This window comes from Ambystoma mexicanum, chromosome 9, assembly GCF_040938575.1.
Source record: "Ambystoma mexicanum isolate Mex_15411 chromosome 9, UKY_AmexF1_1, whole genome shotgun sequence".
Taxonomy (NCBI): Eukaryota; Metazoa; Chordata; class Amphibia; order Caudata; family Ambystomatidae; genus Ambystoma; species Ambystoma mexicanum.
Genome location: NC_090931.1, coordinates 806,686,456 through 806,710,754, shown reverse-complemented (window position 1 = coordinate 806,710,754; position 24,299 = coordinate 806,686,456). Strand labels below are relative to the sequence as shown.

Sequence of the window (24,299 nt, the reverse complement as noted above, 5' to 3'; positions counted from 1 at the left end):
AAGCTCAGAGGTGCTACTTTGTTGATTGTTTTGAAGAGGGTTTGGTTGTAAAGCTCAGCTATGATAGTGGGGTCTGTATTTGTGTGTGAGTGACCTGTTAGCAGTAGTAGTAGGCGGGAGTATATTGGCTGGAGATAGGTTTTGTGAGTTTCTCGAGATGGAGGCCGGTGCTGGTTGGGATGAGACCTCCGAGTAAGATACCTCAATAATATTGAAGATGATAACATTGTGGTCTGACCAGGGGCAAGGATCGTTGGTTAGAATGCTGGTGTTGCAGTTGAGGTTTGCTATCCAATCTAGCGTGCAGCCTTTATCATGGGTGGGCCTTGAAATCAGGTGTGTGAAGCCTATGTATTCAATGGTGTTGGCTATGGCAGGTGCATGGGAATCAGATGGGTCATTTAGACCTAAGTTGATATCGCCCAAGAAGATGATTTTGGAGGCAGGCTTAGTGTTGGTGGAGAGGAGTTGTGCAACGTCTTCCTCGAAGGAGAGCGGTGGGCCTGGGGATCTGTAAGTTAGGTGGGTTGTAAGAGTGGCTGTGGCGGATTTTGGCAATTTTAATTGAGAGCAGCTCGCCTGAGCTTACACATCAGACCAGACATGCAACTCGCCAAAGTTACAACGAATGTTAAACCTGTAGGTCGCAGTTTTGAATCTAGACAAGACTGACTCAGCCTTGACATTTTTCAAGGACCATTAATCGAATGCCACTAAATAAAATGTTAGTAACACTGGACATTTACGGCACCATAACACAAAGAAATGTGGCAGCCAGAGCACTAAACACATACAAATACAAATAAAACGAAGCATTATCAAAACAACGAAACAAATTGGGCACAGCAATGAAAGACGATATGGAGTCAGAGTTCCAGAAATAAAAATATACGTTCACCAAGCATAAAGAATTTTAGAAACAGGTTGCTGAACTCTATTTTAGCTTGGGTTATTTTTTTCACAGACATATTTTTCATAGGCTAAGAAGAACTGCCGACTTCCTCACCCAATACCTGTATCACAAGAAGAATGTGACATGAAGATCTCACTTTACTCAGAACAGTTGTGTTATGCAATTCATAAGGATGAATATTTCAGTCACCACAGAGACAAACCTAGATTAACTTAGCCAACCAGTTTTTATATTTCTATGGTTTGTGGTGAACTCTGTGTTCTTTTATTTGAAAAGGCAATTGCTTCTCTTTCCTTGACATGTTGGCACCACAGTGTCTTTAAATGTATATCATTTAGACCTGCCCAGATTGTCAATCTAGCAGTTCCAAGTCGGTCTAGCCGAACACAAAAAGTGCATGAGAAGAAGAAAAACACAAGCTTCAAAAGAAGAAAAAAAAAGAAAAAGAAAAACGTATGCTACCAGGTGTCCAACTCATTCAAAGATACACTGTTGGCCAGCCACTCTTGTGCCAATAGCATCCCAAGTAATTTGGTGTTCCAGCTCATTAGCAGAAAACCCCTGCAGGAAAGGGTTCAATGGAAACAAACTCAAATTTGATCACACAAAAAAAAGGTAAGAGATGCACCGGATTACCTATGCATAGAATCCAAATCGAAGCAAAGAGTCTCACTATATAAACAAGTCCTTTGAATTCTTGTTTTAGAATAAAATCAAAGTATACAAACTCTAGGATAAAATGCACCTACGCTACAACTTGGGAGCAGGAAACATCTGTGCACAGGGATGATGGCACAAAGACTAAATGAGGAAGTAGAGTTAAAAAACGTGGTGCATGAGTGTGACTTGCTCTCGTATGTTCATTACAGATGACAGGAGTTAAAATGCTATGCAAAAAGAGACTGGTTGGACCACATGGACAACCAAAGTTTGACATCCTGAAAATAAGAAAGACAAAATAACAACCTAATTACAACAACTACATTGATTCCATTAAGGGACTTCAAACTATAAAAACTGGACTTGCAAGATGTAATGTCATGTTCTACCCAAACTCTTTACGACAGCTTCAGTTCCTAACCAACTGCCCCTTCCTTCCACAATGTTTTATTTGTTGTCATACCTCAATGTTTGGCTTTTTAGTTTTGGCGCCACCTATAAAACAAAACTATTGCATTTGAGTACAACTATGGAGAAATCACCTATAAGCCAAAACTACTGCATTAGAGTACAACTATAGAGAAATGGCATATGAAGAGAGACACAAAGCTTGTAGGCGTGGTTTGGTTATTTATCCACCCATTGACTTCCCATGTCCAGCTTATCCCTATGACCATTGCCATCCACTTCCTGCTCCCTCCCCGTTCAAAACACATCCTCCTGGGATCCCTTTAAACTAGCTTTAATAAGCCTTACCATCAAACTGTATGCTCAAAGTGCCTCCCAGTGTTTTCTCCAAGCAGTTGTCCAACAGTTAATGACTTAATTAGAGCTGTACACTTGTTTAATAAAAATGCCAGAACCAGGTCTGCCTTCGGCCACTCAATTTATAAGCACTATTCATGTCCTTCACTGAAGTTGTGTTAAAAACAATCAATGGCAAATCCAACAGTTTTGGTTTGTGTATAGGTTTTACGCATTTTCCAGGGACTGCTTATATATGCCCAGGTACTCGCACCATTTTGCAGCTTCTAACACTGATGGCTACTACAGCAGTGAGTGGCAAAAACCTTTCCCATGCCTACACAAAAGCCAAAATTGTTGCCATTGCTGTTTTTTTTATTTCGAGAAACAATAGAGAGGCAGTGTGGAAGACAAAGAAAAGGCCATTAACAGGAACTATGGCTTGGACTGATTTATATGGCTAGTACAGCATAGGTTACATCCGCGGACTCGTGGGTGAATGCATCTACAAAGTGCACTAGGCATGTCTCAGTTACAGCAACAAGATCTACGAATGCAACTTCAAAAGCAAGACCAAAAGTAAGTCATATTAGCATCTGTGGTGACATGAGGCAACACTAGAGCTAAAGTAGGTAGTAACAAGCGTAAGATTGCGAGCCAGGGTAGAGTAATGAGTATATGATTGCGAGTCAGGGGAGCAAAGGATATTTTCTCTGGAGGGAGGGGCGATGTGGGATAATTTGATGAACAACAAAAATTCGGACATTTGGCAAATCAGGGGAGATCAAATATTACCCCTTAAAAGTCCAGAATTAAGCTTTGGGCTGTTACACAATCCAATTACAGCCAGAAGTATAGAGAGACAGTCCTGGTTACCTCGCAATGTATTACTTTGAGAATCCTTTCTGTGAATTGATTATCACGCTAAATGTTTTTTTTTTGCAGTGACATCTTTATTATAGTATAGACTCATAGTCTAGTGGTGGTCAGCCGAAACGCGTTTTGACCTCGAGGGGTCTTTATCAAGGCGAAGTGTATGTTTTTAGGATGTGGGGTGTTGCCCCAGGTTGAGCCCCCTTTGGGTTCAGAGTTTCCTTGTCAGGTCCCAGTCTTGGATTCGCCTGAGGCTGTCTTTGGAATCCCACATCCTAAAAACCTACACTTTGCCTTGATAAAGAACCCTCGAGGTCGAACACGTGTCGGTGGACCACCACTAGACTATGAGTCTATACTATAATAAACATTTCACTGCAAAAAAAAGCATTTAGCGTAAGAATCAATTCATACAAAAGATTCTCAAAGTAATACATTGTGAGGTAACCAGGACTGTCTCTCTATACTTTCCTAGAGGTGTGGGTTTACCTCTACCAACCTTTGACCTTGCACAGAAGAATCAGGACCACAAGACCAATAAATTGAACTTAGCACAGGAGTGTTCGAAATTAGAGCCCGACTCCCCTCTATTCTATACCTAGAAGTAAGCCACATTATGCAAGCCACATAGTAGATTGCAACACACATTGCCGAGGGTTATGGAACATGCTTACCTCTTATGTACACTTTTACTGTGGATCTTTCCTCCGAGCTGGCTATGAATTGCATCCATCCCGTCCTCCTTGGTGGCATACACTCCAATGATCTTGCTCTCACAGCTAGCTGCACATGTGTTGAGATAGTGCAGGACCCATACTGTTGGTTTTGTGCATATTAAATCATATGAATCACAGAAGTCTGATAAAACCTAAAAGAAACAAAAGCCAAATGCAGTTAAGGTGCAAGAGATGAAACAAAACATCAGAGGATAGGATCAGCAGGATAGAAGCAACAGATCCAGCAATTCTTTTCACAAGGTAAGAGAATCCCAGCCCCATCATTCCATGCAAGGACATCCCTGCCGGAACTGACACGGCACTTGGCACTCGCTCTACAACCAATTCTGGAAACGATCACTGCACAGATCAGCCTGCCCATATAGTTGCGACAACTAGCGTTGCCTACCACCCATGGACACTGCAACTTCCTACATCGGTTGAGCCAGCAGGCACCCAACCCAACCGTCGTGATATATGCAGATAGGCACTAGTATCGTCACTCTGCACAAATTTAGTCACCAACACGACCCATAACGACAGTCCATGATGCAAAGGCACTCGGGATATGAACTAAAACTCTTCCTGGTCTGACCACGGCATCACTCCCCCTCACCCCTCAACGCGACCTCCATGATCAGCACTAGGCTCACGTTGCATAGTGGTCTCAAGCATATCACCAGGCCACAATCAAATGATGGAGATCTGACAACACAGGCTTCAAGACCAGCATTAGGCTGATGTCGCACTGTGCTTCCCAGAAGACTGCTATATACTGCAGTACTTTCAAACGCACGCTCAACCGCAATTATTACTGCCCTGAAGCCCAACACCAGGTCGCCATCAAACGATGGAGACCTGGCCCCCATGGGATCACAAACAAATCCTAGATCTCACTCCTGCACAATCCACAGATACGATAGCAGAATTAGACCAGGGGACACATGGCATCCAATCCCGAGGACGGCAGAGATGCTACCACCAACACTGTGTCTTTGCACTAGGCACTAGCACTTCACGTACACTTCACCACGTGGAACCTCCACCTATGCTAAGTCCATCATTAATGCTGCTCATCCACTTACCAATAGGCCCACTGAGGACCCCAGCAGTGAACACACAGGACCTGAACAGACCACATACGGGAACCCACCAGGGGCAAGACCCACCTATACCTTCGGTAAGATAACTACAAATAGATACTGTACATACGTACCAGCATACCGATCTAACACTGCTCTGTTCCCCGTTCTTCCCCATCTCTTCTCTCCTCTTTCTCTCTACAGCCCATGTATATATGACAACAATTATTGTACATAAAACATTAAGCGCACATTGATGTTGTGATACATAACTACTTGCATACATATGTATGCACTCAATATAACACAATACCACTGTTTTCACACTCTGCAATCACGTCACCTCGCACACGTCATGAATTTCAAACAAACTGCTGGATATGTGTGTATTTTTAAAATGAGTTCAGCCTTGATAAAGACCCACAAGGTCGAAACACAGGTCGGCTGACCACAATTGGGACTACGAGTTCACACTTAAATTGATAAATAAGGAACAGGTTACTTACCTGTAACTGTTGTTCTTCAGCATGGGTCTGGCATGGATTCACATGCTCATGAATATTCCCCGTCAGGCTGGGAATCCGCAGAAAAGAAAAAAACAGTTTCAGTTTTGTTTCTTTACTGTCTTTCTCCTAATAACCAATCACTGGTCTCTGGGTCATACTCCCCCCCCCCCCCCCCAGCCAATGACTGCCCTCTACCTAAGCCCCTCTTCTGGCAGCCATCTTCAGATTTGGTAGCACGTAAAGTGGCAGTAGGACCAAGAGAAGAGCAGCAGAGGGGTAGGCGGGAGGGTTCGCATGTGAATCCATGCCAGACCCATGCTGGAGAACAACAGTTACAGGTAAGTAACTTGTTCCTTCTCGAGCATGGGGTCTGGCATGGATTCACATGCTCATGAATAAAGAATACATAGCAGTACATGAATGCACAACCACGGGAGGTGGCAAGGCTCAACATTAAGCATCACTTACCTCCTCACCAGGCTCACCTTCAAGTGAACAGGTTGTGCAGCACTGCTTGGCCCACTCTGGACTCCTCCCTGGAATCCCGGTCGACGGAGTAGAATTTCGTGAAGGTGTGCGTCGACCTCCACTTAGCAGCCCTGCAGATGTCCTGCAGGGGCACACCAGACAGAAACGTCATAGTTGCAGCAATCGCTCTGGTCGAATGGGCTCTCAGACGACCAGGCAACGGTCGGTTTGCCAAACGGTGACAATGGGTGTTGCAGCCGGAGAGCCACCTGGAAATGTAAGTCTTGGAGAGGGCCTTCCCTTGGTTAACAGGGCCAAACTTCACAAACAGCTGTGATGTCTTCTGAAAACCCTTTGTGCGGTGCACATAGAACTTCAGTGCTCTTGCCACATCCAGCAAGTGCAAAGTCCTCTCAGCCGGCGACGGGAAGAAAACAGGTAACACCAAGGACTTGTTCAGATGGAAGTCCGACAGCACCTTGAGCATGAAGGAGGGGTGTGTCCTCAGCACGACCCTCGTTTCGCGGAATGTCAAGTACGGAGGCTTACAGGAGAGGGCCTGGATCTCTCCCACTCGTCGTGCGGAGGTGATGGCCACAAGAAACGCCGTCTTCCACGATAGGAATTTCAGAGGCGCCATATGCAGAGGCTCCAACGGAGGACCCATGAGCCTAGTCAACACCACATTGAGCTCCTACGTCGGGGCCGGAGCCTTCACCGGCAGGGAACGAGCAGAAAAGTCCTTTCATGAACTCCTTCACCAGGCGATGCGACCACAGCGACGACCGCCCCCGAGTTCTGGTGTACCGGGAGATAGGCACCGGATGGATTTTGATCGCGTTGGGCAGCGACAGCGAGTACGGCAGCACTTGAGAAGCCGTAATCCGTAAAGGGTTTGTCTGCTGTGCACGGCACCAGACGGTGAACCTCTTCCATTTATGTCGGTAGCACTTAAGAGTCCAAGAAGCCCTGGCCTTGGCAAGTACCTCCTTGCAGTCCGCCGGGATCTCGTATCTTCCAAACTCTAGCGCTGCAGGAGCCAGGCCTGCAGGTTCAGGGACCCCCGGTCGTGGTGCAGAATCGCGCCTCCTTCCCTGGCGAGAAGATCTGCGTCTGCCTGAAGCTTGACTGGAGGGGACGCTGACATGTCCAGAAGGTCCGGGTACCATATCTGTCTCGGCCACACTGGTGCAACGAGGATCATCCTGCACCTGGACTGTCCAAGCTGACTGATGAGTCGCAGAAGCAACGGCAATGGTGGTAACGCATAGAGGAATGAACGCATCCCCCATGCTCCCCGGCTGGGGAAACCTGCTGGCGAACCTCTGGCACTTGGTGTTCGTCGCCATCGCAAACAGATCGATCTAGGGATTGTCGAAACAGTAGGTCCACCTGATCCTGCCAAAGTTCCCGCTTTTGGCAAGAGTGGCAAGAGCGCAGCTACCTGCTGAGTGAGTCGGTGACAGTGTTCTTCACTCCTGCCAGACGAAAGGGTACCAGCAACATCCTCTGGACGACGGCCCAGTGCCATAGATCCTGCGCTTCCTTGGAGAGAGCTGGGGATCTGGTGCCCCCCTGCTTCCGAAAGTAGAACATCGTGGTGGTGTTGTCGGTGAAGACCTGCACCACCTTGCCCTTGAGGGATGAAAGGACTGACTTGAGGGCCCAAAACACGGCCCGGAGCTCCAGGATGTTGATGTGCAATGACTTCTCCTCCAGGGGGCCACAGGCCTCTTGCATGGAGATTTCCAGTATGCGCGCCCCATCCCTCCACCACCAAATCGCTCGACGGAATGTCTCGTTGAGGGCGATCTTGTCCTCGAAGCTTCCTGACACTTGAATCCAACGGGTGTCGAGTAACTCCTGCAGCGGCCGCATCCACAGCCTGCACAGCCGAACGAGGTAGATGCATGACATCATGCCGAGCAGGGAGTTGATGGACCTCACCCTGGCAACTTCCATGGTCAACAGCCATTGTACCTTGCCCAGGATGGCTTTTATCCTGTCCTCCGACGGTGACACCTGGCGTGCCACTGTGTCGAGTCTGGCTCCCAGGAACCGAGCCTCCTGCGATGGCACCAAGCAGGACTTTGCATAGTTTATTGAGAACCCCAGTTCCGTCAGCAGGCGGACAGTCCTCGCTGTGTGTTCGACGGCGAGTTCCCTTGACTTTGCTTGGATGAGCCAACCGTCCAGATAGGGGTAGACGTGGATCGCATGCAGGCGCAGCCGCGCCACCACTAGTGCCAGGCACTTGGTGAAGCCTCTTGGGGCCGAGTTCAAACCATAGGGAAGGACCTTGAATTGGTAGTGCTGCCCTTGGACCACGAAGCGCAGAAACCTTCGATGCCCCTTGTGTATGGGGATATGGAAATACACATACTCCAAGTCCAGCGACAACAGGAAATCTCCTTCCTTCAGCTGTCCCAGCACGTGCTGAAGGGTGACCATCTGGAACTTCTGGGATTTGATTTGTTGAGGCAGTGGAGATCTAGAATGGGTCGCAACCCGCCGGTCTACTTTCGGACGAGGAAGTACTGAGAGTATGCCCCGGAGCCTCTTCGGGACGAGTTCTATCACGCTCTTTTTCAGCGTCACTCGTACCTCTAGAAGCAGTTGCGGAATGTGGTTTTCTTTCCTGGCCACAGGTGGAAAACAGGAACACTAACTTTGGAACTCCAGGGTGTGTCCGTGAGCCAGGGCATCCAGCACCCAACGGTCGGTGGAGATGGACTTCCATGCGCCAACAAAGTTCGCCTGCCGGCCCTCCCACCGGGGTGCTCGTGTAGGGGCCCGACGTCCTGGCAGCAAAGCCTTTTTGCTCCGGCCTTGCTGCAGCCTCTGTAGGCCTCCTGGGATGAAGAACGGGCCGCTTGACGGTATGAAGAAGAGACGCCACCAAATCCATTGGAGCCACCCTGAGACTTCCTGCCGGAGGACCGAAAGGATGGCCGTCGTTGCTGGAGTGTGCCCAAGGCACGGGCTGTCTCAGAGTCTGCCTTGATGGCCTGCAGTGACTCGTCCACCGTCTTGCCAACAAGTTGTCCCTGTCGAAGGGCATGTCCAATACCCTCTCCTGGACGTCCTGATGGAAGTTGGTGGCCCTGAGCCAACCACGCCGGCGAAGGCAAACGCCATTGCCCATCTGGTGGAACCCGGTGTCGGCGATGTCCGTGGCTGTTATGCTCACCTTAGCTCTGCGGGGGAATCCAGAACCTCCGTGCAACACTCCTTCCCTGATTGTCTTCTCTAGGATGGCTGATCTATGAATGCAAGGATGAAAAGGAAAAGTGAGTTCTGGGGACCAAGCTCTGGTAAACAAGCTCTCACACACTCCCCCTATTGCCTTTCCCACCCCTGGTGTGTGCGTGTGTGGGCTCACCTCGTTTATTTTGAAGGTAGCCTCTCCGTCCTGCTTTTTCCGTTTTCAGCAGGGGCGCTTTTGTCCTGGATCACCAGTTACTTCACTGTTGTGTTTTCCAGCCCAGTCCTGCTGTGGCTTGGAAAGGCGCTATACTTTGGAGAGTATCCTTTGTTGTAATGTCTCTTCCTATGTCGTGTTTGTTATTAAGTCTTTCCCTTCTTGCTTGCTTGCTTGTCTCCTTTTGCAGGCTTCTGTCCTCAAGTCCTGCTGCCTTGCTTTATCACGTTCTGGTGTGTCTTTCTTGCCACTTGCCTGCTTTTCTCATCTGTCTTTCTGCTGTCTGTATCGTGGCGTTCTCTTGCACTCTTGTCTTTTTCCTTTCTTTTGCAGGACTTTGAGCTGAGCGGGGCTCGGAGCGAACCAGCTGTTGTGGGAGACAGGCCACGCTGACTGGAAACTGCTGAGCCGCGGATCATATGAAGAAGCCGGAGCTGCTGCGGTGCCGAAGAACAGATGATCGGAGCAGCTGAGCCATGGATTGGATGAGGAGGGGACGGAGCTGCAGCGGAGCCGAAGAACTGAAGTTCTGAGCAGCGGGCTGCGGATCGGAGGAGGGGGCCGGAGCTGCGGAGGATCCAAAACAGGTAAGTGCAGCACTGGTGTGGCTCCGTGGACTGGATTTCCCCCAGAATGGGAGTCGGATGCAGAAAATAAAGTTGCTTGCAGAAAGCAGGTGCTCCCAAATCGCGGTGAGTGTCCTGCTGCCAAAGACAATGTAACGCGAAGCGTGGAATCCTGTCTGGGTGTGGCTTATATAGGCAGCCACACCCAGAGCGTTGGCAGAAACTAGTCTGTTGTTTCTGGTGTCTCGTTAGGCCGCTTCCCCCTCCATGTTGAGTCCCAGTTCAATGATGATTGATCCAGTTGGTTCCAGGAGCACCATGCTCTGGTCCAACTGGTTTTCTTCTCATATCTGTGAGGAGATGTGTAGCCCTATGTGGGAGTCTGAAGGCACGTGTGTGTGTGTGGGTGGGTGGGTTGCTGGTTTAGTGAGAGCAGGGGCATTCTAAGGTAGAGGCTGTGACAGTGGCCACCGTAATGGCATGGTCCAAAGCCACCTCGCCTTCTTGCAGGTTTTCAAAGGCCTCTGCCCTCTTGTCATCTGGAAGGAAGTCCAGGAGAGGAGCGATTTTAAACCAGAGCTCCCTGTCGTAGCGGTCCACAAAGGCCACGAAGAGATGACCCGTCGTCCCATGGCACCTAGCTTCTTTCCCTCACTGTCCGGTGGGGAAGTGGACGCCGATGCCGCCGACCCTGCAGTTTTCTTCCTGGCCGCCGCCTAGACCACCGAGTCTAGCGACGGCTGTGCCCTGAGGCACATTGGTGCAGAGTCTGGAACCTGGTATTTCTTCTCGTACCGGTCTCTCTTCGCCGGGGTCCAGGATGGGTTCTTCTGGAGGGCCAGACTACGTCCCAAATGTCATCCAACAGGGGGACCGAGAGCACGGTCTTCCTCTTGGCTTCTCGTCGCTGATAAAGGAAACTCTCCTTTTCCTCAGGGTTGAGCTGAAACAGCTCTGAGGCCCTAGAGATCATGGCGTGGAAGGATCTAATCTCATTGGGGGGAGAAGCCCTGGGTACCAGCGACGAGAGATCTGTTCCGTCGTCATCGCCGTCGTACGTACCCGTCGTCGCCTTATCCGGCTCCGTCTCGTCCCTCGTCAGAGAGGATGGAGGAGAGGGGTGGTACGGTGGAAGAGGATGGACTTGTCTCCTCTTAGTTGGTGGATCCTCCGACGATCCAGGCGCCAGATTGTCCATTGGCGTGGGCAGCCTTGTCCGTATCTCTGTGCAGAGCTTGTAGGATGTCCTCTGATCTGTCCGTCGGTGGTAGAGGCGGTTGCGACGGGAGTGTCGGGAGCAGCATGGGGTCCGGTTCCTCGCCGCCCTGCGTTCCTCATCGGTTCCCTCATTGCTCTCCCCATCCGCATCGTCGGGGTCCTTCCCGTAGGGCCTGATCTGGATGCCCTTCTTCTCAGGCACTGTCAGGCCTGAAAGCTCTTCTTCGGAAGAGATCTCAGAGTCTAGCTGGACCACTGCCCCCCCTCTTCTCGGCCAGGGGCGACTGTCTCGGGGATGATCGGCATCTTCACGAGAGTCTTCTCAATGGGCACAAATGACTATTCCCTCTAGGCGTGCAGGGAAACTCTCGCCTTGGTGGATGCCTCCTGGAAACCCACATCCACGGCCTTCACCAGGGATGCCACCACTCCCTCAATAGATGCCTTTGCCTGGTGAACCTGGGCCTTCACGACCTTAGGTGCATCTGGGGCCTTCACCGTGGGAGGAGGGTCAGTGGAGATGGACTCCCACACGCTGACGAAGCTCGCCAGCCGGCCTCCCACCGGGGTGCTTCGGTGGGGGCCCGACCCCACGGCCGGTTCAATCCTGCTTCGACGAGGCTTTGCCGCCTTGACCTCCTTGGCGACGACCGCGGGGTCCGCCAGACTTGCCTCGTCCTCTGTAGGCCTCCTGAGACGACGAGCGGGCCGCTTGACGGTAGGTGGAGAAACCGCCGCCGGAACCTTTGGAGGCGCCCTTGCCTCCGCTGCTCCGAAAGGGCGTCCGTCGTTGTTGCAGAACTCCCAGGGCCCGGGCCGTCTCAGTGTCCGCTTTAATGGCCTGAAGGGAATCGTCCACTGTTTTCCCAAACAGGTTGTTCCCATCGAAGGGCATGTCCAGGACTCTGGTCTGAACGTCCTGACGGAAGTCCGTAGCCTTGAGCCATCCACGCCGCCTAAGGCAAACGCCGTTGCCCAACTGGCGGAACCCGGTGTCGGCGATGTCCGTCGCAACGGTAATGGCGTGGTCCGAAGCCACCTCACCTTCCTGCAGGATCTCCAGGGCCTCTGTCCTCTTGTCGTCCGGCAGGAAGTCCAGCAGGGGAGCCAGTTTGTACCAGAGCTCCCTGTCGTAGCGGGCCACGATAGCCAAGGCGTTGGCCGCTTTAATCGTCGTCGCTGCCGACGAGATGACTCTGCGTCCCATAGCGTCCAATTTCTTTCCCTCACCGTCCGGTGGGGAAGTCGATGTGGAGGCCGCACCCCCCCGCTTTCTTCCTGGCCGCCGCGGAGACGACGGAGTCCGGGGTAGGCTGCGCCCGGAGGCACAGGGGGGCCGTGTCCGGGACCCGGTACTTCTTCTCGTACCGGTCTCTTCTAGCTGGCGTCGTGGAAGGGTTCTTGAGGAGGGTGAGGCCCTCATCCCAAATGTCGTCCAATAGAGGCACTGAGAGGACCGTCTTCCTCTTGGCCTCGCGCCGCTGATAAAGGAAACCTTCCTTCTTCTTCTCCTCAGGGCAGAGTTGGAAAAGCTCGGATGCCCTGGTGATCATGGAGTGGAACGATCCAATCTCGTCGGGCGGAGAAGCCCTGGTGGGAGGCGACGACGGTACATCCTCGTCGTATACCTCGTCGTCCGTACCCGTCGCTGCCGTGTCAGTCCCCGTATCATCCCCTCGGGTGGACGGGGAGGAGGGCTGGACGGGGCACGACGGCTGAAAAGGAGGTGGAGGGTGGATCCTTCTTTTCTTAGTAGGGGGAACACCAGAAGGTCCCGGTTCTGGGTCACCCCGACGGGAGAGGATCCTCCGTCGGCAACGGTAGTCTTGTCCTTATCGCTGAGCATAAGGACTGTATAGCCAACAAAATGGCCGCCGAGTTGTCTTGCGGTGCTGGCAGAGGGGAATCAAGACGGGCGATCGGGGCCCCTGTCGGGCGATCAGGGGATCCATCCCGACGGGCCGGTCTTCTTCCACGCCGAGGCCGTGGCTTAAGACCTCGACCAGTTCCTCCTCCGAGGTTGAAGCCGAATCTACGACGACGCCCTGCCCCCCCTTTCTCTTCCCCTCGGGGGATTTCACGGGGGTCCTATCGATGGGCACAAAAGAGGACTCCCTCCGAGGTGGCAGGGAGACTCTGAACCCCGAGGTCGCCACCACTGGTGTAGCCTGCACAGGCTGAGCCAGGGCCGCCGCGACAGTTTCGATAGAGGGCTTGGCCGGATGGATTAAGGCCTTCACCACCTTAGGTGCGCTCACCGCCTTATCCTTGAGGGGGGGGACACCGCCTCGCTCCCCCTCCGCCTTCGAGCTCGACCGGGGCCTCTCCAGGAGCTTCGCCGGGTGCTCGGCCTTCCTCTTACCCGACCCAGAGCGTTGGCTCGTGGTTGATGGTGCCGTGGAGGGTGCGCCCTGCCTGGCGCCCGTAGAGCCCGACCGTTCGGCGCTCCCGGTGCCAGCGGACTCGCGGTGCTTGGCCTTATGTTGGACCCCCGTCGCCGGGGCGTCCTCAAAGGTCTTAGAAGACCGCTCGGATTTCTTCTTCTTCTTCTCGCCGGACGGGCTCTTCCCTTCTAGCCAGTTGGCGAGACGTTGATGGCGGTCCTTCATGGTCCGCTCCGACATGTTGCCGCAAAACGCACAGTCCTTCTCCACGTGAGTCTTGTCCTCATGTAAGCAGTAGAGACAAAAAGAGTGTTCGTCCTCCTTGAAGACGTTCTGCAGCTGGCATCCAGGGCAGACCCTGAACAGCTTTCCGGGCGTCGAGCTTCCCTTCTCCTGGGCCATGACCGGGCCTGAGAAACTTCTGGAGTCCTCCAAAAGCGTAGCTCGACGAAATCTTCACCCTTGAGGGGCGCAGACGAATCCGACACGGGTCCCCGTTGATCGGATAGAGAGTCGGTGGAGCTTGAGGCTCTTTTGACCGAAAAACAAAAACGAAGTTTTTGAGAAAAAACGTGAAAAAATAGCACTAACGCTCGAGAGCAATAGCACGAGGATCCCAACACATGAACGTGCGGTAAAAATCTGAAGATGGCTGCCATAGGCGGTGCTTAGGTGGAGGGCAGTCATTGGCTGTGGTCAGTATGACGCAGAGACCGGTGATTGGTTGTTACTACGAAAGACAGATCAGAAACGAAACTGATACTGGTTTTTTCTTTACCGAGGATTCCCAGCCTGACGACGGGGAATATTCATGAGCATGTGAATCCATGCCAGACCCCATGCTGGAGAACTATATAGACACTTTTCAAAAAGAAGTCATAACAGACTTGCACAAACTAGAAGATCAAGGAGGCTCAAACCGCAACAAAAAAGCCAACATTAGCAAAACAGAACTCACCACCTTGCAACAGCTATGCAATGAAAACATTATAATAAAAGAGGCGTACAAAGGTGGAAACATTGGAGTGATGAACAAACAGGACTACATAGAAATGGCAGAGAACCACCTAAGCCTACCTGATAACTACATCAAATTGAACAGCAATCCACATACGAGCATGTTGAAAAAACTCAAACAGCTTCTGAAAAACTACCAAACAAGGGGACTTATCACAGATGATGAATTCAACTATCTCAAGATCAGCCATCCAATTATGCCAACTCTTTATTTCCCGCCCAAGATCCATAAAGCTTTTGAACGGATACCGGAGGGGAGACCAATAATGAGCGGAATAGGAGGACTTACAGAACCGCTAGCATGGTACGTCAACGTCATACAGCCACTAGTTATTACAATACCAACATACCTGAAGGACTCCATGCATACTCTTTCAGAAATTCAATCGGAACCAGGATTCCTTTTGGTCACGATAAATGTAAAAGCGCTATACATCTCCATAGACCACGAGCTAGCTATACAGAGTTTGGGATACCTACTAGCAGACAAATCAGCTTCATAATACGAACTGTCGGAAATGACGAAATAATTTTTGAAATTCTCATTAGACAACAATGTTGTCATCTCCAATGGCGAATACTATAGACAAACGAGAGGAATCGCAATGGGTGCAAGCTATGCACCAACTCTAGCTAAATGCTTCTTGCACTCCGAGAGAAAACATGCCATGACCAACCAGAGATTTACGTAACAAATCGTCCAGTGGTTCTGCTACATTGACGACGACATCCTAATATGGAAAGGGACACCAGAACAACTAAATGAGTATGTCCAATATCTTAACATCAACACATTCGCAATTGAGCTCACTAGCCATATCAGTGCTACCAGGATAGGCTTCTTGGATTTAACAATAATGATAAATGACAACAAACTAACTACCAAAACATACAGCAGAAGTGAATTTGGTACCTCATGCAAGCAGCTGCCACAGAAACAGTTGTTAAAACATCCCCCAGGGGGAATACATCAGAGCTAGACGCAACTGCAACACTGAGGAACCTTTTGAAGAAGAATGCTGCTTGCTGGACCAAAGGTTCACCAGCAGGGGATACACAGCATCTAACCTTAGAAAGGCAAAAGCTAAATAATTCCATGTCAAGAGAAACCTTACTAATGCCCAAAGGTAAGCGAACGAGTAAGGATACTACCATAAGATTCGTGACCCGATACAACGCAGACAGCCACAAAGTGAAAAAAATTCTGACAAGGCATTGGGAACTTCTAATGATGGACCAACATATCAGACCAAGTCTGGGACCATATCCAAGCATATCATTTAGCAGAGCGCCAACACTGCGCAATATACTAAGCCCCTCCTTTTTGGCCCAAAAAAACATAGCCGCCACAGATTGGCTCATATTCAGTACCCCCATTGGGTTCACAAAATGCAGTTCATGCAGAATGTGCACATTTGCCAAAAAATAAAAATTGCAACCTTCAAAGACTGTTCAACTTTTAAAAATTACTGAACACAAAATGCAGAACCAAGAATGTGATTTACACAATTATACATGTATGTGAAAAAATCTATATGGGAAGCACCATCCGAGAAGTATGCATCAGAATCAGGGAACACCTGAGCAGCATCCACTCTCAGGATCCCAAACTACACTTGGCGAACCACTGGCAACAGATGGAACATAAAAGTCAGATACAATTCATTGGGCTACGAACAGTCAAGAATGGACCAAAAGGAGGAAACAGAGAGCACAAACCACATCAAGAAGAAACCAGACTGATTTGACATTTCAGATGCGTAAAAAATTGCCTAAATTCTGTGATCATGATTTCAATGTTTTCTTGTGATATAACGTGTACTATGCTACACTTTCCTCCTCATTCCTGATACCAGCCCTATAGCTGCACAGCCCACTGACCGACCAAACCACACAACAACAGACTTTACAATCTGATTTCTCCATTAAAATGACCCAGCAAGGTCTCCAACCCAACAGTTTGGACATGAAGCAGACACCAGGAAACTACACATAGTGTCATGGACAACACTAGACCCCTACCATAAGATACCCAGCCGGGATATGCCAACAGATCCAACCTACTCCAACAAGCCACCCTGTCAATAACAAAGGAAACCTATAAGACATATCAAGCCCCCCACACCCATACAATGCCATTGCCACCAGTTAAACTGTCCATGGGCATTGCCCACACCCTGGGCAACTACCCAGACATCATATATACAGGTAACACTGCACCACATAACATGGTCATTCATGAACAAGTATCACTACCGATGCCCTAACCAACAGGAACAATTCTGCAAACACACAATACTCCTACACTCACATGACCCGCACAGCGCATGCGCACAAATCTCTGCCAAACTACACTTGTCACGGGTTAGGACATCTCCCAATTGTCCCCGCACAAGCAAGGACCTACATTCAAGGATTGGTTGTCCAACCGTGACACAACAACTTACACTACAGCGTCGCATGGGTTAAACACAGCGCTCACCACTTGAGCACACATGCGCAGAACGAGGTCAGTGTCCCGCCTCATGCGCGTGCATCGCCCTCCAAAACAGCATATCAGGGAGCTATGCTCCCTCACCGCGAGACCAGCATTAACCGAGGAAGCAACAGCTCCGCCTGCAATTCTTTCCACAAGGTAAGAAAATCCCAGCCCCATCATGCCACGCTACGAAATCCCTGCCGGAACTCACATGACACTTGGCATTCACTCTAGAACCAATTCTGGAAACGATCACTGCCCACCCATATAGTTGCGACAACTAGCGTTGCCTACCGCCATGGACACCACGACCTCACGCATCGGTTGAGCCAGCAGGCACTCAACCTAACCACGGTGATATATGCAGATAGGCACTAGTATCATCCCTCTGCACAAATGTCACCACAACGACCGACCATGATGCAAAGGCACTTGGGATATAAAATAAAACTCCTCCTGGTCGCACGACAGCATCACTCCCCCCCGATCCCTCAACGCGACCTCCATGATCAGCACTAGGCTCACGCATACTGGCCCCAAGCATATGACCAGGACGCAATCAAACGATGGAGATCTGACACAACACGGGCTCCACGACCAGCATTAGGCTGACGTTGCACTATGGTTCCCACAAATACGGTAGAACTTTTCAAACACAGGTTCAACCGCAATCGTTACTGCCCTCAAGCCCAACACCAGGCCGCCATCAAACGATGGAGACCTGGCAACCAAGGTATCACCAACAAATCCTAGATCGCACTCCTGCACAATCCACGGATACGATCGCAGAATTAGACCAGGGGACACCTGGCATCCAATCCGAGGACGGCAGAGATGCTGCCACCAACACTGTCTTTGCACTAGGCACTAGCACTTCACGTACACTTCACCACGTGGAACCTCCACATATGCTAAGTCCATCGTTAATGCTGTTCATCCACTTACTAATAGGCCCAGCTGTGAACACACAGGACCTGAACAGACCACATAGAGGACCCCACCAGGGGCAAGACGCACCAATACCTTAGGTAAGACAGCTCCAAATAGATACTGTGCATACGTACCAACATACCGATCTAACACGGCTCTGTTCTCCGTTCTTCCACCCTCTCTTCTCCCCTCTTTCTCTCTACTGGCCATGTTCAATTAATATGACAACAATTATTGTACAAAGAAACATGTATCACAATATCAACGTGCGCTTAAAGCATTATTACTAATTGCATACATATGTATGCACTCAATTGAACACAATACCACTGTTTTCACACTCTGCACTCACAGGTCACCTCGCACACATGTCACGAATTTCAAACTAACTGCTGGATATGTGTGTAATTTTAAAATGACTTCAGCCTTGATAAAGACCCACAAGGTCGAAACACGTGTCGGCTGACCACAATTGGGACTATGAGTCAACACTCAAATTGATAAATAAACCTACACAAGTTAAAACGCAAAGAGCATGGAGAATCTACTTTTCCGAAATTCAAAACTGCGAGATAGCCAGGAAACCCCCCCTACTCCAATCATGCAAGGAGGTGTGGGCTTCACCTCAACAAAATCCTCTGACCTTACACCACCATCTATAGCAGCACTAAATAGCAAGAGCTTAGCGCAGGACGGTTCCAACTCTAGGGCTCAAATTACACTTCTTACATAAAACATTAGCAACATCAGGTTATAGTAAGGATCAAAGCACAGCATTTTATACATTGATATTTGCACATTTCAATTTCATGGCTACAGGTGGATTTGATGAAGGGGGACAAAAGAAGGGGAAGAAATGGCAGGAGACTCAAGAATACACAGCAATGAACTAGCTTACACTGTACTATTCACCTTTTTTCTTATCACAGACATATGTACCAGTTAAGTAAATTAGTCCCTTGTCGGATGCAAGTGGCATCCTCTGCATTGGTTATATGTAAACAGTAGCCACACATGGAATTAAAACAGCCTGTAGGATATCATGACTAGAAATCTCAGGGTCATTTCAGATATCCATGCACTGAGTGATGGTTAATCGATTTCCATTGACAGAGTGATTTTATGCATTGCCATCAAGCCCAGTTATCCACACTTTTTTGCCCGACATAGCATTTAGCAAACACACGTCATTGACTGAAGCCTTTATTTAAATTAAACATACACTATCCTTTGCCTCCTCCAAAAGTAAGCGGCTTATCTATTTACACCTTCCCTTTAGATTTTCCCTTACCCAGATACGTGACTCACTTTCACTGTCACTTCACAGCAGTGTTAACATTGTTATGTTGCAAGACCCAGTGCGTAGAGTTTAGCTGGAAGCCCAGTAACGATTTTGATGGCGTATTGTTTTCAAGCTCAACCCTGCTCATTTTAGATTTTTTAGCTGATTTAGAGCTCTTCTCACAACATTTATTTTCCTAAGTCTCCTCTTGTTTTGTTTTAGGCAAGACATATTAACTTTCAAGATGATTTTATATATGCTGGATTATGAAATACAACGAGTTGTTTCACTAACTGTGCTAGAGGCTGATGTCCTGCTAGAAGCCGTATAATGTAGGGATGCAGACCCCTTTTCACATGCATGTATTATTCAGATTTGTTAAAAAAGATTTTCTTTTTACTGCTTTCCTCCAATAGAGTTGTATGTGAAACCCTTTCCTTTTGCTTTGATTAGACGCCTGCCCTGTCCTTTTGGAAGTCAGTAAAGCGTTCTGCTTTACTTCTCTCATCTTCTTTGCTTATTTTTATGAGGACACTGATTAGTCCATAAGACTATCAGTACTGAGAAACTATGTCGCTCCATAACTTGAAGACATCCAAGGGCTGCCAGCATCCACATCAATAGGCGTTCACCTACTATATCTAAATAATGACATCAGGTTGAGTTTTTTTTAATTCTTAATGAGCGAACACATGATTGTACAGAACCTCAAATTTCATTTATTTAATGCAAATATATAGCACTTTGACATGTCAGTATTGTATAGTGCCACTGGCTCTGTGCAGATGGGCGTCTGGGAGGTTGATGCAACCAGAAGTTGTTTTTAAAATACTGTATCAAATAAATGAAATTTGAGGTTTATCATTGTGATATTGGTGAGATTAGAACAGTAGATAGTAGCGTGCTCTGTGGGATCATACATTGCACATAAAAATTAAAAAACATCAACCTGATCTAATTATTTAAACTAGGTCTCTATTAATTAATTTCTTGTGTTGTGACAATTGCACACATCACCTTAAAGTAAAGTGTGGTCAGGATACTTTGCAACAGTAACCAAATAGCCATTACAGAAAACATTATAAGGATACAATTTATCTAGGATGCGCTGGTGGAAGCGGCTATTTTCTACCATGTTTATACGTTTTACTTGTGCACTTCTGCATTTACCGCAAAGGATTACTAAAAGGTGAGTAGCACCTTAAGATAGCCATCCCACCATGTTTTTGATTGTCCTTTGGCCATATTGTTCTTTGGCCTTTTTCCTACCTTCTCAAGTCAGGAAATGTCATATATAGAATCCTCTTTCCCGGGGAAAGCTTCGGCTTTTGTGGGCAAAGGGGCAGTCTGTGTGCGAGCCTGGATGTGGGAGCAGGGACTTCAGGTCTCGGTGCAAATCCAGGTGCCCGATTGCCTGTCGCTGGGCAGATATGATGGCCTGTGGCTATCCATGATTGCATAGCCACTGCTTGTTTAAATGGTGCAAATCCTTCCACTGTTGGACCTGGGTGAGCTCCCGTCCAGATCTTGGAAAATAAGAGGACTCCTGCAGCCATTCTTCAGATCACCGTAGAGGAGCAACCCATTGACAATCCAGAGGACGACCCATGCAGCTGAAAAGCACCAACTCAAGTGAAGTCCTGCTGAAGCCCTACACCTCTGCCGGATCTCAAGAAGACACTCATCTGTGCTTTGACCCCTGAACCAGTGTTAACCAGTCTTGACCTCTGCTCGAGGATCCACACCTTCAGAACCTTCAGCTGTTACAAGTGTCCCTAGACCAACCAATGTGCTGATCATCTCTATCCTGGGTTATCTCTCTGCAGCTGACCCCGTTTCGAGTGCATTCTTGGAACTTGGAGGATCTTCAACTTGAACAACAAGATGCCAGAATTTTTAGCCTTCTTGCAGCAACGCAAGCTGGCCAGGACCGGCTCCTTTAGTCGTCCCTGGAACATCGTCTGTCACTGCCTGACCTTGGTGTTTCCGGTGCAATCAGTCTTCATTGCATCCTAGAAGTGCCCTGAGAAGACTTCACCCATTTGGGTGTTTATCTGGAAGGTGCCTGGTACCGATTCCTAAGCTCTGCGACCAACCAAAACCAAATTCTGCTCCGAAAAGTGACCTGTGCACTGAAACTCCCGAGCCTTCCCAGACTGGGCCAAGCACAGAAGATTGTGTCCCTACAGATTCTGGAACCTCAGCAGTGTTCTCCAGAGAAATGAGAGGCTGGGGGGTTTGGGGGGGTTGGGGGGTAAGTTAACATTCCTATTTCAGTCCCCTTCTGTTCTTCATTGGGTTAAATGGGTGTAAAGTCCTGTCCCTAAACTACTCTTTTCCTGACTTTGGTCGGTAGAGGACTGGTTAAGTATCCCTTCCAAGACCTCAGTGACTGGGATTGAGTAGATGTACTTACCTGGACTCCACTTACCTTGATTGGGTTTGGCTAGTCCTCTGTTCCTCCCTGTACACCCAAATTGGGTGGTCTCCCAAAATCTGGCCCACAGGGTTGGTTTTGGAAATCCATCTTAACACCATTCTGTGAATTTTGTATTTTAAAATAATTTCTTGGAAGGTTGCCAGTTTACTTCCTCCCATGATATGCTCTAGCATCAAGATTGTATGCGCCACTTCACCCATTGATCGTTTAGCCTGCCAAGTTTTAGTAATGGGACGCACACCATTAGATAAGGGTGTAGATTCACTTTTCCATGTACAGATTATGGGGTCAGTCAACAGGGCATCCAATGTCCCCCTGGAACTGTTCCCCAAGAACAGGGATTGAATGCCATCTCTAGATCTCCCAAACTTGACTCAGGTTGGTTTGTTAAGGGCCAAATGCTTGAGCCAATGATTCATTTTTGAGAATGTGAATGTTTAATGATGATACACCTTCAATTGGGGAAACCTGCAACCCCCTTGATCAACTAGCAGCTTACATTGTTCAGGGGACATAAAGGCTCTTTTCCTGCCTGCTTATACAAACCTATATTTTCTGCAGGTTGATGCATGTTGGCTTTAACTGAATGCATAGAGAGCCAAAACGATACAGAATTTTTGGGAGAAGTTTCACAGTGCTTTCCCTTGCCCAAACACATCCGTGCAGCTTCAGTCATGTTTCCATGTCTAGCTCAAGTTTCTCAATTAGTAGATATAAAACAGGATGTTTTTATCCTCGCCTCGGAACAAGATTCCCAAGTATTTTACTTTCTTATTCCGCACTTGGGAGATGGCAATCATGCCAGATTTATACCAATTTATATGGTATCAGGAAAAGCTGTCAAATTCATCCATTGTACAGAGTAGATTGATCAGGCTTGCTCGCCCGGTCTAGATGGTAGGAGCATCATTTAGTCTGCAAATAAGAGCTCCTTTCTTTCTGCATCTTCTAGTCACACTCCACAACTTACATTTGAATTTCAAATGGAAACTGCCAGGGGTTCCAGTGCAATAGCTAATAATATTGGGGATAAGGAGCATGCTTGTTTTGTGCTCTTGCCAAGTTTAATTTTGTTTGAAAGGATACCATTGGTGTTCACTCTGGTTTATGTTCCACTGTATAACTTAATTCTTATCATGCACATTTTTCCCCAAGTTCTGTGACAAATCCAGGGAGCCACCACCTTTGGGTCTAGGGCAGTGAAAACGCAACCCTTAACACCCCCCCAGCCCCCCCAGGGAACAGAACAAGCAGGATCCCATTGGGGGTGGCCCGCCCCAACCCACCTTTAGGGCACAAGGAATCCTCAGATAAATATTTTCTTACACCTCTCATGAAAGAAGACACCCCAGTGTTTGTTGGTTATATGGGGATTGAATATGATACATGCAGGGCCCTTGCAAAATGACTGGCTTGGTTTGTGATCCCACTCTGTAAACCTTCATACCTGAAGCGTGTAGTCAATAGGGTCTCCCCTCTCGTTCCAGGGAAGAACATGAAATAGCTGAGGCCCATGCGGATGAGAAAGACACAGCCTGAGTGCAAAAAGCAGAAGCCTGCCCTGGAGCGCAGAGGAGAGGACCAAGTGTAGCGGCAGGAGCATGCAGACAACATGGTGGGCGGAGGAAACCCAGAGCCTGGGGAATGCTGCCAAGTCAAGGAGGTCAGGGAGTCAGAGAAGAACAAGTTACTTACCAACTGTAACATTCTTTCGACTGGATGTTCCTCCCACGTATTCCTCATCTTGTGATAAATCGTTATCTCCAGCTTCGCTGCTGCGGAAAAAAGAATTCTCGGCAGAGGGCGCTGTGCTCGAGGTCGTGGCGTCGATTGTCCCTCGACGTACTCCCTACTCTGTCGACGTCACCGATGGTATAAGTAGCTCGAGCCGCGCCCGTTGCTTCAGTTCTGTTTTTTCGATGAAATATATATAGGAGGAACACCCAGGCGTGTCCCATGACCGATACATTATTCGTGAGAGGAAAGTGTAAGAACACGTGCACTGTATTGTGGGGTTGGATGGGAGGGTCGATGAGGAATACGTGGGAGGAACATCCAGTCGAAAGAATGTTACAGTTGGTAAGTAACTTGTTCTTCGAATGGATTGTGTCCTCCCACGTATTCCTCATCTTGTGATAGGCTCCCATAGCAGTATCAATTTTTGGAGGTGGGAGTACCATTTCAGTTTTCGTGGACCGAATGCAGAACTGCCTTTGCAAATAAACCCTCGTTAGAGGAGGCAGTGTCCAAACAATAATGTTTAACAAAGGTATGTATTGTTTTCCAGGTTGCAGCTGCACAAATGTCTGCTGCCGGGTCTCCCCTCTTTAGAGCCGCAGAAGTATCCATTCCCCTTGTAGAATGGGCACGAAGCCCATCTGGTGGTTCTTTTCCCGCTAATCTGTAGCATTCAACAATGGCTAATATGATCCATCGGGAAATGGTCTGTTTTGTTACCGATAAGCCTAATTTTTGACCAGTGTAACCCACAAACAGTTGGTCATCTTGTCTCAATTTAGCCATCCTAGAGATGTAAAAACTAAGAGCCCTCTTGGGATTTAATCTATGTAATCTCTCCTCTTCTTTGCCCAGGTGAGGAG

At 48.7% G+C, this 24,299-nt stretch overlaps 1 protein-coding gene across 8 annotated transcripts in view; it reads right to left on the bottom strand.

Moving 5' to 3' along the window:
* Nucleotides 1-24,299, bottom strand: part of KCTD18 (potassium channel tetramerization domain containing 18) — a 465,170-nt gene that overhangs the window by 161,056 nt on the left and 279,815 nt on the right. For all 8 annotated transcript variants that reach the window (XM_069615783.1, XM_069615788.1, XM_069615785.1 and 5 more), the window contains one exon: nt 3,865-4,058. In XM_069615783.1, coding sequence (XP_069471884.1) covers nt 3,865-4,058 — 194 coding nt within the window. The remainder of the gene's footprint in view (nt 1-3,864; nt 4,059-24,299) is intronic.